The sequence below is a fragment of the Mus caroli genome, chromosome 3, assembly GCF_900094665.2.
Source record: "Mus caroli chromosome 3, CAROLI_EIJ_v1.1, whole genome shotgun sequence".
Taxonomy (NCBI): Eukaryota; Metazoa; Chordata; class Mammalia; order Rodentia; family Muridae; genus Mus; species Mus caroli.
In genome coordinates, this window is record NC_034572.1 from 76,998,147 (window position 1) to 77,011,553 (window position 13,407).

General features: G+C 44.6%; 1 protein-coding gene and 1 non-coding gene across 5 annotated transcripts in view; both read right to left on the reverse strand.

The window, feature by feature from the left end:
• Trim2 (tripartite motif containing 2) overlaps nucleotides 1-13,407 on the reverse strand; it is a 140,947-nt gene that overhangs the window by 54,309 nt on the left and 73,231 nt on the right. Inside the window, exon 1 of one of the 4 annotated variants that reach the window (XM_021158168.2) lies at nucleotides 3,945-4,382. The exons of the other annotated variants lie outside the window; for them this stretch is intronic. Coding sequence (XP_021013827.1) covers nucleotides 3,945-3,947 — 3 coding nt within the window. The 5' untranslated portion in view covers nucleotides 3,948-4,382. Of the gene's footprint in view, nucleotides 1-3,944; nucleotides 4,383-13,407 lie in introns of those variants that run through there. 4 annotated transcript variants of the gene reach the window in all.
• Nucleotides 12,183-12,253, reverse strand: Trnag-gcc. Its single transcript has one exon. It is a non-coding gene; the product is annotated as a tRNA-Gly (tRNA).

Consider the following 13,407-nt stretch of genomic DNA (forward strand, 5'->3'; position numbering starts at 1 on the left):
ACAGGGTCTCACTATGTAGCCCAGGTTGGCCTCAAACTCATTACCTTCCAGCCTCAGCCTCCTGAGAGCAGATGCTACAGGTGTGCATTGTCATGCCGGGCTTCACTTCTGTCCCTACAGACCAGCTTTGTGGCACTCCTGGGTCAGTATTAGTCTTGGGCCTCTCTGGTGAGTTTATTTAATAATATACTTACATTTAAAAAAATTCTTTAGCTAATGATGAGGAGGACAGGCCAAAAGAAAACAAACAAACAATACCCCAGCTTTTCTAACAGATCTAAACTTTCCAATACACTTATAGAAAGGAAGTAGTGGTCTAATTAATCATAATATGCCACCAGGACAGGTGACACTGGGGCAGGAGCCCAAGGCATGGGTGAAGCACAATGTAAAGAATAAGTGTTGGGGTGGGGGGTAGAGGTGCTTTTGTCAGTAAAGTATTTGCCACACAAGCATAAGGACCCAAGTTCCAATCCCTCTAAAAAGCCAAGTGTCAAGTATGGCTGCATTTTGTAATCCCAGCTCTGGTGGGCAGAGACAAGCAGTGTCCTGACTCACTGACAGGCCAATGTAGGCAAGTTAGTGATCCTGTCTCAAAAAAATAAGGGGGAAAGGAATCAGATAAGACATTGACCTTTGGCCTCTCCACACACAAGTACAAGTGTGCGTGCAAGGCTGTACCTCCCCCAGCCAGTGTTTTGGGTTGTTATGAGCCCATCGCCATTCTTCTGTGCTTGCATTTGCACTGTTACTGGTGATTCAGCTAGAAGAAAGAGGGCAGTCTTCAGCGGGATGAAAACAGGGTGACCCACTTTCAGTTAAATCAAGTCTGATCTCCAGGGAGTCACTTTGTAAATTAGAATCCAAGATCTTTTCTTCCGGGGTGTGTGTGTGTGTGTGTGTGTGTGTGTGTGTGTGTGTGTGTGTATGTTTGAAGGACTGAGAACCTCTCCTTTAATTTCAGTCAGTCTCCAGGCTAAGGTGTGCCCGAGCTGCCCAGAGCTCTGCTTCTGCCAGGGATGGATGTGTGACAGCTCCCTTGATGTGTTGGCTTCTCCACATGAAGCTGATTTCTAAGTGGGACTCAAGTCCTCACTCTCTTAAGCCTTGCTCTGGACTTTCAAGGTTCCAAAGGGCTGAGTCTGTTCGAGGAGTAAGGAGCGTTAAGTGGCTAAGCTAATCCGACATTTACCTTTGCCATGCCCTGGGACAATCAAGATGTGTGTGTGGGGGGGTCTCTTCTTCCTAATCCATCACTGTGCCATGGCTCCCCCAGACTCCCTCTGGGGACTACACAAAAGCAGCTGAGAATTCTGCAACCACTGAAAAGCAGGGAGCAGCCATGTTGCTAAGGGGTAAGGATCTCTTCTGGGAGCTGAGAGAGGCTGACAAAAAGGGAGAAAGTATTTCACCCCAGAACTCCCAAAGACACAAAACTGTGTGACAGACACCCTCTTGCCCTTGCCTCTGGTGCACAGGAAGTGTGTTTCTTCTATTGTTAGTTAGCATACATGCTTCCTTCAGGAATAAGTTTGCAGAAAAAGAATAAAGAGCGCTTCACAGAGCAATGGAGGCAGAACCCGATGGAGAGGTGGCTAGAAAGACTGGCATACAAAAAGCAGCAACACGTGGCTCCTTCAAGTGAGGTGATTTGAATACTTGGCTCCCCAACCCCACCCCACCCTACTCTGTTCTAATCTAAGGCTCCAAGTTTCAGGCAGAAACCTGATCTCCTGAATTCAGACAACCTGTAGAACAGAAATACTCAGAAAACCCTAATAGCCGATGTTGGTGAAGCTCTGGGCTCTGACCTGCAGCCCTCCTGTAGTAAGGGACAGATGGCAACAGAGGATTTTTTTTTTAAAGCCAAGACAGATGTGCTCAAGTTAACACCATGCTACAGTTTAGAAGTAATACACTCAAAATTTTGCAGGAATAAACTATGATCCAGTTGGGGGCGTTGTTCCAAGAAGTACTGGTCTGGCAAACACATGGGTCTTCAACAGGACAGAGGCTCTGCCACTCATTCTCTCTCTCTCTCTCTCTCTCTCTCTCTCTCACACACACACAAAGATAATTTGCAGCATTTTTCTAAACCTAAAATATTTCTTTCTCTTTTATATGTTTTAGAACAGGAGAACATTTGGCTAGAGAATTAGTCTCCATCAGAGAAATAATTAGAGGCGCGAGGGTTCTTAAAATGTAAGCTTTGGTAATTTTAAGAAATATCTTCATATTTAGGGTGTGTATGTAAAGCAGGCAGATAAGTGTGTTGAGTTAGGAGAAATCAATGCCCAAGGCTATCCCAATGGTGAGCAAAAGGCTATCCCAATGATGGGCAGTTTCATTTTAGAGACAATGAATATGTGCTTTTACTTTGTTTCATAACTCATAGAGTCCATTACTCTTTTGTTGTCCTAATCATTTAAAAACTATCTTAGGATTGTGACATTCACAGGAGTAGAAACCTGTCCAGACTTGGCTGTCTTTTTTAAAACTATGTGGGTTAAATATCATCAGTCTCCAAACAGCCTTTCTCAGAATTTTTTACATTGCCTTGCAATCTTTGCAATGCAAATTGCTTGTCTTTTTAGGAGAACTCTTTAGAGGGCCAGGAAGCCCTGCTAAGGATGTCTGGAGGGCTAGACACCAGAGGAGTTTCCCCATGCCACACCACACAGGAAACTTCTCATTGTGTCCTGGTGGGCTGGCCCTCCAGTGGCCGGCATTATTTAACACTACACTGGGTCAGAACAGGGCCAATAAAGCACCTGCCTAAAAATAAGGGAAGTACTCTGAAAAATCAATTCATACTACGCAAAGAAAAATGCAACTTAGGGAGGGATCAAATGGCCCTTCTTATCACACTGTTTTAAAAACCCCCAGCAATTTACTCAAGGAGAATAAAACTGCTGGAACATGAGATGAACAACAGATAGTTTTGTAAATGCCTCATTTGAAGTCTAGATCTTGGAAGCTATGACACAGAACCTATCTTTTTTTCAGATGAAAATATTGTCTTTTGGCTCCAGAGTTCATTTATTCACCATTTGATTTTTAGTTGGAAATAAATGGCCTTCCTACTGGCTTTCCTATTGCCGTACAATGAGGATTAATGTCAGGGTGGGGCATTCTTGCAGGAGGAGGGAGAGGAAAAAAAAAAACTGACACAAAAATTACCCGTGATTCGAGGAAGCAGAACTAAGGGCCAACCCAAGGATTTCTCTCTGACTATGTAGTTCTTTCATTGAGCTCCACCCAGATTTGACTGTACGTCCAAGGCAAGAAAAATTGCCAGAAAGAAATATTTGATGCTTGTACGTTTGCAGCTCTCAATGGCATCTAGAATCCAGGGGGTCGAGTCATGCATTATGAATGAATGGGTTTCCAATGGTAACTGGGAGGCAGGGAGCGTTTCAACCCAAGGCAGAGAGCCGGGTGGGGGAAGGGTAGAATCGCACACCCTCCACCTAGGAGTAGCCAGGAAGGAACCCTGAAAATTTAATACTTTATCTCACTAACAAGATACAGGAAAAGTAATTCTTGAAATAAGTCAAGACAACATTACAATAACGACTGAAATGGATAAAAAAAAAAAACAACCCTAATCTGTTCACAACAGCTTTCTCCCCACATTTGTTAATTTGACGCTTTTGTTTAGGCAAAGAGTGAGTGGGTCTTCCCCTATTTTGTAGTCAAAGAACATGCAGCATCACCAAGAAAGGAAAGCGAGAGCCGCAGGAGCAGTTATCCACCAGATAGAAAGGCAAGCACCGAGGACCTACCCATTTCTCCCGATCAACAGACTAGTCAGCGAGGTAAAGAAAGACACCCCCTCGAGGCTGTCGCTGCAGCTCCGCGGCCATCCAAAAGAACAATGCACATTTCTGCTACCTTCTCAAGTTTGGAAGCACCATGCAAAGAGACTGGTTAAAATTCCCTACCATGCAATGCAGCCATCATCAGAAGCCCAGCATATCTTCTGCTCTAAGTAGTGATGCGCCAGCTCATGAACAGGACAGAGGAAGAGAAATATGGAGGAAATGAGAGAAGGCTCAGGAAAGTCGGCAGGAATGTTTCTGGGTCATTAACAAGTAGGAGACCCCCTTCCGAATTCAGACCAATCAATCTTTATCTCACAGGACATCTTTTTCTCAGTGTCTGTTGAAAAGACTGCAGCAAGCCACACTGCAGCAAGGGATTGTGGGATAGGGATGCAGCAGCGAGCTGCAAAGAGATTCGCGGGTGGCTGGCTTTCCCCTCTGAGTCAGCAGTCAGCTGTTCGCATGCTCGGGTGCAAGGCCGCCGCCAGGCTCCATCCCTAAATCCCCGACTGCAGGATTAACCCCAGGAGGCATAAGGAGCAAGCATCGCTGGCGGTGCAGACAAAACTGGTACCCACTCAAGGGTGTTGCGAATCAGAAAGCAGCTTTGCTGGTCAATTAAGCCAGTGCAGAAGCAGGAAGAACAGATTCGAGAATCTATGAAAAGTTCTAGAGGCGTGTTTTGGGTGGGTGTGACACCATGGATTCTCAACAGTTAATTAAACTCAAATCTGTGTCTTTGGGTGTAGCAAATAGCTTGAAACAATGCAGATTGTTTGAAATGTAAAATCAGATCCACCACAGGGCTTCTTCTACCCTCACCACCCAAAGTATCTCCCAAGTAAAGGTTTGTGTAACACAGTTCCACAGTGCAAAGGACATTTCTCTGATCTTTATCGTTCTAATCATTTGGGAGGGGAAAAGTAGATGGTATGTACTTTGATTAGGGGAAACCAGACACTGTTCTGTTTCTGGTTTCAGTTAAGGATCGAGAAACCTGACAAACTTTGCATTTGTCCATAACTTGATTTCCTCCCAAGTCATCGATTGAACTCACTTAAAATATTTAGAGCACAAAATGGGCAACAAGTGCCTATCTAACAATGCTTAGGTCTTTATATTGTAACCAATATTTCAGAATCAGAGCCATACATAGTAGAATGGAACTCACAGCTTTCACAGTGGAGGCAGGCAATACTATTATTCAGTATTTAAGTTTACCACCTTTGTTAGTTTAAGATGACCACTAGCAATTCTTTATTCAAATATATGAAATTGCATACTTGATGACACTCATTCTTTCCCCACAGTGAAGCACTGAATTGACGCCTTAAAGGAGCCCTGACTCCAGAGACCAGGGAAGGTTATCTTGGTTAGTAGTGGGATGTCGAGCGGAGAGTTCAGTGATGTCAACTGGTCTTGAAAATGTAGGGACATGTGACTCGGGTGTGACATTTAAGGACCACTAAGCTCTCAGAGATAACACTCTCAAGATTGACACTGTAGACTTTTCTGGAATTGGTAGGTTTGATTGTTTGTTTGTTTGTTTGTTTGTTTGTTTTAAAGACAGGGTCTCACACTATAGACTAGGCTACCCTCAAACTCAGAGAGACTCTCCTGCCTCTGCCTTCTGAGTGCTGGAACTAAAGGCATGCCATGCTACATACATTCAGGCTGGCCTTGAACTCAGAAATCCACCTGCCTCTGCCTCCCAAGTGTTGGGATTAAAGGTGTGCGCCACCACTACCCGACTCTCTTTTCTTTTTTAATAGCTTTATTGAACTATAATCCATATACTACACAATTATCTCAAAGTGTTCTTCAGTCAGGCAAGGTGACTCTCATCTGGAATCCTACCACCCAAAGGGCTGAGGCAGGAGGATTGTCATGAATTCAAAGCCAACCTTGGTCTTCATACTGAGTTCCAGGTTAACTTAGACTACAGAGGGAAAACTTTCTCAAAATAGTCCAAGTGCTACTACTCCTGACAATAATAAAACACCATATTCACAGATATGGACACCGATTACCACACTCAATGGTGTAAGGTTTTCACTCCCACAAAACCAAATGAAACCCTGCAGGTTTTGGCTGTCACCACCCCTCTTTCCATCCTCTATAATCCTAAACAGTGTCTAATCTACTTTCTGGTTGTGTAGTCTTCTACTTGTAGGGAACCCTCACACACAAATAGATTTCTCTGTTCTAGTCTCAGGACAATGAAATCATTGTCATACACAATAGCATATATCATTATTATATACCTTTATTAACAATATCTAATTGTATAGATATAGAACATTGCAATTATCTATGCTTTTATTTATTTATTTATTTGTTTGTTTGTTTGTTTATCTAGAGACAGGGTTTCTCTGTGTAGCCCTGGCTGTCCTGGAACTCACTCTGTAGACCAGGCTGGCTTCAAACTCAGAGATCTACCTGTCTCTGCTGGAATCAAAGGTGTGTGCCACCACCACCGCCTGGCTGTAATTATCCATTCTTACAGTTAGCGGACACCAGGTTTATTTCTGACTTGGGGTGACTACGAATAACAATAAATAATAAATTCATGTACAGGGTTTTATGTAGGCATATGGTATATTCTGCCTCAAAAGTTTACACTGCATTTAGGACCAATACTTAAAACCATAACCAGGTCCCCCCTATACCAGTTTACCACATCTTCTGAAGACAGGTCATGACAAAGGTGTCTGACTTGATACAGTGGGAAACGATGGTAAGAAATGAGGCAGCAGGTAGGGAGTAGTCCTTAGTGACATTGCTGGGCTTATAGTTAAAGAAGGCTCACACATTCAATCCTTCATTTCAATGAACACTCACTCGCTGTCTAGTGTTCCAGGCATTGAGCAGCTACTGAGGACTCAGAGAAGCGTTTAACAGGCTCTGAGCACTGTTACAATCAAATACAGAAGAAGATGGACTTTAGCACGCAGGCAGTTAGAGAGTAAAAGAGTGGGTGCCTGACAGAAGAGGAACAGGGTGCTCTTGGGCACCCACAGGAGGGATGTGAATTCATCCACGCACTGAACACGCAAAGGCTGGGAGGTCAGCTGGCTCACAGCATTGGGAGTCTGGATCAGTACTGCGGGAGCCTGGAGTGAGAGCGGGACTGTGGGAGTTATTCCATTGTAATATGTCTCCAAAATACTCATGTGTTAAAGGCTTGGTTCCCAATGTCCCAGGGCTTTCAAAAAGTGATTGAATTGTGTCTTGACTTTATGGAGGGATTAACCTATTGACGGCTTCATCATTTGATGGCTTTATTGAGGGGTGATGGAATTAGGAGGTGGGCCTACTTAGAGAGAGTACATTGCCGGGCATGACTTAGATAATCTTGTCCTGACCTGTGCTCCCACTTTCTTGCCAACCTGCTCCACTATCCCCTTTTCCATGTTGCTGATTGGGTCGGTCAGGCGCTGCTATGTATTCAAATGCTAATTCCTGGACCCCAAGATCTGATTGCCCCCAATGAGGAGATCCTCATGGACACGAAATGATGCTATGTAACCCTGTTCTCCAAGTTGACTGATCAATAAAAGCCTGTGATTGGGCCGTAGATGGAGGTAGGTGGATTTTTAATTACCTGCCTGGGGGTCATGAGTAGAGACAGAAGAGGAGAAAGGAGATGGAGAAAAGAGGATGGCTTCATGAGGAAGAAGGACTCTCAGCACATGGCCAGGAGAGACGGCAAGTACGGCAAGTAGCAAGGGACATGTGCTGAGATGTGAGTTAGAATAGCTCCAAAATCTGCCCAATTTGGCTTACAGCTTGTAAATAAAATACCTGGATTGTTTGTCTTCTATACGGGATAGCTAGAATATTTCATTCTTTTTACATGTTGCTTTGTCTCGCTCACAGTGTTGGGGCCAAGCAACCATAGTTTGAAACTTCCAAAACAAACCTTCCCACATTGGAAGTTTCTCTGAGGTATTTATTTGCCAGTGAGAACAGACTGACCAATACAAGGCTCGTAGTTTATTTCCAACCTTTTACTTGGACAGGAACACATATTCTGTGGCTATAGCCTTACATAGGCTACCCCTATCCCAAATATTCTTGTCACCATGGCTTTACTGCTGTCTGGGTAGGATGGGTGTTGGGAGCTCAGCTGGAACCTAATGAGGATATCTAAGGTTGCCATAGGGAAATGCATATTTGTTTTTAGGGCATGTCTGAGCATTGAGCACAGTTATTTGGAAGCTGGGGATTGGATTGTTGGAGGATGTTTTAGCTGGACACAGCATTTTCTTCTTGACACTCCCAGGCAACAGGTACAGGTGGTAGTAGTGGCTGTTGGTATGTTTCTTCTTTCCTATGCTCAGATGTGGGGACCTGGAGCAGAGTGGGTATTACTATTGTTTAGTAGAGCCTGAAGTTTAGAAAGTCAAGTGCCTAGCTGAAGGAGTAGCTGCTATATAGTCGAGGTAAACTGTGCCATGGTGCCCCTAGTGGATAAACGAGAGCAGAGAGAGTAAACAGGCCAGGCCACTCTGAGTAGAACAAAGCCAGCTGATCAGAGAGGTATGTGTGTCAGAGACATAATAGATACAACCAACAAAAAATGGGCAACCAGAAACCAGAAAGCTTAGCAACTGCCTGGGGTAATCATTACTCCATTTTTCTTGCCTTTGTCTTTCAAAGAACTCTTGTGAGAATTATTGCCCAACTCTTATGAAGGACAAAGGTAAGGAACAATTGATTCAAACCAAGAGTTGATATCAGAACTGACCTGGTGTCTTAATATTTCTATTGCTGTGAAGAGACACCATGACCAAGGCACATTTAACTGCGGCTGGACAACATTTATAAGGACAACATTTAACTGCAGCTGGCTTACAGGTTCAGAGGTTCGGTCCATTATCATCAAGTCGGGAGCTTGACAGTGTTCAGGCAGGCATGGCGTTGGAAGAGCTGAGAGTTCTGCATGTTCATCCATAGGAAGCCAAGAACACCCTGAATCTCTTCCCCACTTGGGTGCATCTTGAGCTTAGGAGCCTCAAAGCCCACCCCCACAGAGACACACATCCTTTAACAAGGCTAAAACTTTTCCAGTAAGGCCACATCTCCTAACAGTGCCACTTCCCATGAGCACAGCGTGTTCAAACCACCACATCTGGTGTTGGTATTCCCACTAACTATGTGTCCAGTTCAGAAATGACTATGTGCCATCTGGCATGTTAGGCACAGAAAAATAAACAATAGAAAAAAGAAGACCTTCTAGAAATCACCCCTGGGGCAGGGTGACTATAGTATTCATAGTCACGTGGGTCGGATGCAAAGATGAGGACAGCTCTTTCCAGCCAGCAATAATGGCAATAATGGGGACCCAGATAGAGCACCCCAACTGAAGACATGTTTTGGTGGAGTCTGCTCAGCACAGAATGCAACAGAACATTGCTTTTCTTCCCCCAAACCCTGCATTTCTGTCAGGAGTGACCTTTGAGTTCATGATACCTTTCCCATGGTGACTCATGTTGAGCAGACAACAAAAACTTGAGTCCAACATCCTACACAGAAAGGCGTTTCTGTTGGTCTGAACGATGGAACTGAGGCTGCGTTCTTTTGTGGGTGCTTCTGAGCTGCCCGCTCTCATCACCCGGCATCAGCCTGGTAGCCAGCTCCTCTAATATGTGTGGATTTCATCATCTTATTTTCATAACTGAAAAGTGTGTCTTCCTACCTGAGTCTTTAGGGATCTTTCCCTTTTCCTAAATTGGGGGCCTGTGGTTTGGCCGTCTTAGCTATGTATCATCTCAGGATCCTGGAGTGTAATTTGTGGAAGCTAGGACACAGGTTCATTTAGATGACATGCGTTTCCCCTTATACTATTTTTACTTACAACAGTCAGTCCCTGAGACTGCAGTGCCAAAGCCCCACAGACTGGCATGGCCTAAAACAAGAGAAATATACTCATTCATAGTGCCAGAAGCCAGACATCTGAAACCAAGGTGCTGACAAGGTCAGGTTCCCAGGGAAGCCGTCAGGGGAGCGTTCTTCCAGTTCTGGTACCCATTCATGTCTTCCTGATTATAGAGGCAACACTCCAGTCATGTTACACGTTCTTACATAACTACCGTTCTGTTTGTCTCTGTCTCCGCATGGCATTTTCTCCATGCCTCTTTGCTCCGTGGAGAAACCAGTCAGTCACATTGCATTAGGACCTGCTCGGCGTACGGCCTCATCGGAAATGGCTTATGCATGTGAAGATTCCATTTCCAAATGAGGTATCAAGGGTTGGGGCCTCAATGCATTTTGAGGGGAGGGGACACAATTTGACCTGTAATATCTGCATTGGGTAAAGGGATAACATGGAGCAAAAGTTGACGAAGGCTAGTCTGAGTGTCACCTGAGTCACCCCCCCCACACACACACACATCCTTCCCTTACAATTCTAAAGTTTAAGTTCACTGGGAAGCGCTGTGTTTGTCTTGTTTGTGTTGAGCAGTGGTGGACATGTTAGTTTGTAACACAACTAAGAAGACAGGTAACTGGGCTGGAGAGATGGCTCAGCAGTTAAGAACACTGGCCACTCTTTCAGAGGTCCTGAGTTCAATTCCCAGCAACCACATGGGGGTTTACAACCACCTGTAATGGGAATGCCCTCTTCTGGTGTGTCTGAAGACAGCTATAGTGTACTCTCTACATAAAATAGATAAAATCTTTTCAAAAACCCTTAAAAACTTTAGGGCTGGTGAGAGGGCTCATTGGTTAAAAGCACTAGCTGTTCTTCCAGTGATGCCGAGTTCAATTCCCAGCACTTATAACAATCTATAACGGGATCTGATGTCCTTTTCTGGTATGCAGGTGTACATGGAGACAGAATAAAAAAAGAAAAGAGACAGATGATTGGTGGGAAATGGGCTCTGAGTTTCTGTGTACCTTGGCTCTCTTTGTATACGGCAGAGTAAGCAAACATACAATTGATACCGAAGTGCTCTGGTTTTGCCATTGTTGGCTGTGTATAATTCCAAGATGAATGTTTCCTTCTTACACTTGGAATGGGATGTCCTAGTATTAAGTGGTAACTCTGGATCCCTGGCTATATCCATGCTGGGCCAGGCCACAGTTTCACAGGTAAAGGGCTTCCCTAGCAAGCATGAGGACCTGACTTTGGTCCCTCAAAGAACATGTTTAAAAAACCAAAAACACCAGTCATGACAGCTTGTATTTGTTATCCCACTGCTGAAGAAGTCAAGAGGGCCTGAGTTTCGCTGTCAGCCAGCCTAGCCTCCTTGGCTGAGTTTCAGGCCAACAAGAAGATGCTGTCTCAAAAAACCAAGGTGGTGGCATCTGAAGGACAGCTGAGGCTGTCCTCTGGCTTGCACAGGCACAGGCACAGGCACATGTGCGTTTGGAAACAAGTACGGAAGGTTTATCCCTGGCAACATTAACGTGCACATCAGAGGCTATCAAACTTCTCGTTTTAAACGTCAAATTCGAAGTAGTGCAAATCCCTGAAGCAGTGCAGGGTTGAAGCCTGAAGCCTTTTTTTTTTTCTTTTTTCTTTTCTTTTCATTGGACATTTTCTTTATTTACATTTCAAATGTTATCCCCTTTCCTGGTTTCCCCTCCGAAAACCCCCTATCAAGCAAGGGCTCTAACGCTGGCCTCGTGGTCCTACCTAACAACCACGTGGGGGCAGCTGACCTCACCCAGAGGCGCAGCCAAGCCCAGACTGCCGGCCGGAGCGGGTAGGTGGGTGACTGGGTGCATGGCTACTCGTGCCTGGCAGTACGCCCTTCTTTCTCTTAAGGAAATTCTTTCCATGCGGTCCACACAATAAAGTACATTTACACCAGCGTGGAGATCTGATCCGTGGAGAAGATCAGAAAGAACCTGGCACGCATTCCTTTGTACTAAGCAACCAATCCCACTTCCTTGGCTCTATGGTGAAAAAAACCCAAAAACAAAAACAAAGAAAACAAAAAACAAGAAAAAACCCAAAGCAATTCAAAACCAAACCAAACCAAACCAAACCAAACCAAAAAAGCCATCAGCACAATCTCAGCTTGCAGCCGCCCCAGGAACTTCCTGGTTCTGCATAGCCACGCCTCCCGTTTCTATGGTAATGGGTCCCCTCCCCCCTCCCCTCCGAAAGCCAACCCTGCTTCAGCTAAAACGTGCAGGCAAGCGTTCTCCTTCTACTGATGGCTTTGCTTATAGAATTTCTTCCTTTCCCTCCCTTGGTAGGTCTCGTTGGCTAACCTTATTCCTCACGGCATTAAAACCTTTTTGTTGCTGTTGTTTTGTTTGTTTGTATTTTTGTTTTTGTTCTGTAGTTTTGTTTCGTTTTGGTAGTTTCATTAAAAAAGCTTTTTTTAAAAAAAAAATTAGACGTGCATTGGCCGGGAATCGAACCCGGGCCTCCCGCGTGGCAGGCGAGAATTCTACCACTGAACCACCAATGCCTCTTAGTTGTTACAGCCTTTTTATAAAACTACTGGAAGTGGCAGTGATGGGCGTGTCCCATCCTGATGACAGCATTCTAAATTATAAGTGACTGGATTGACATCCCACAACGCATGTGCTCTGTCAGCTGACGCCCTTTCCCAGTCTTCTAGGACTCAAGCTCAGCTGCCTCCTGCCCATCCGGTTTCCAGAGTCTCAGCGGATACTCCCGATATTAAGGTGCTTTTCTGCAAGAAACAGGCTTGAGTTTACTGAGCACCCAATAACTCAGAGCTTTAAGCCGAAGAGGGTGATAAAATAGACACCTTGTCTAAGGGGAATAAATTGAGGACTGGGCCTTAGTCCTCACTGCCTGCCTCTTCTAGTGTGTCCTTAGAGGACAGTATCTTTCGAAGCAGTCGATGGGGTTTCAGGCCTCTTGGTCCTGTAATCCCATGGAGTCTTACTATAAATGTCCGCATGTGACTGATTAAGTCATGGCTCTGATTAAGGTACGGATCAGATTCTCTCTACAGCAGGTCTCCTAATTTGGGGGATGAGTTCCTAGGTTCCCATGGATGTCTGAAACTGGGTTGTATTAAACCCTAGATGTGTTACATATTCCTATAAGTCCATGCATACCTGTGATAACTTTTACTTTGGTGATAAATTGTACTTAGAAATTCAGAGCGGTAGAAGTTGACAACTGATTAAAATAGAAAACCAAAACAATAGACTGCAATCAGAATATGTGAATGACTTGTTCTTAAAATCACGTTTTACCCTTTTACTTAGCATGAAGCGCTTCACAGTTTCTCTAGTATGTCTAAAATAACAGCGGTGCAGCTTCTGCACTTCAGGACTTTATTAAGTTAAATAAAGTGTACTTGGACACAGGCACTGATGGACCTACTTACCAAGAGGCTGACAACTAACAGGTGGGTACCCTCAACAACAGGAATACACTAAACAAAGGGACCATTCTGAGCAAGTCAGAGCAGACAGCATGACAGTTCATCATGCCTGTCAGAATGGCACACAGCCGTACTCCTCTGAGCCTCCATTTTCCAATTAATATAATAAGAGGATAGCGACTAATCTTGGTTGACAACTTGAAATGCCTGGGAAGAGGGACCAACACTTGAGAAATGGTCCCCATCAGATTGGCCCACGA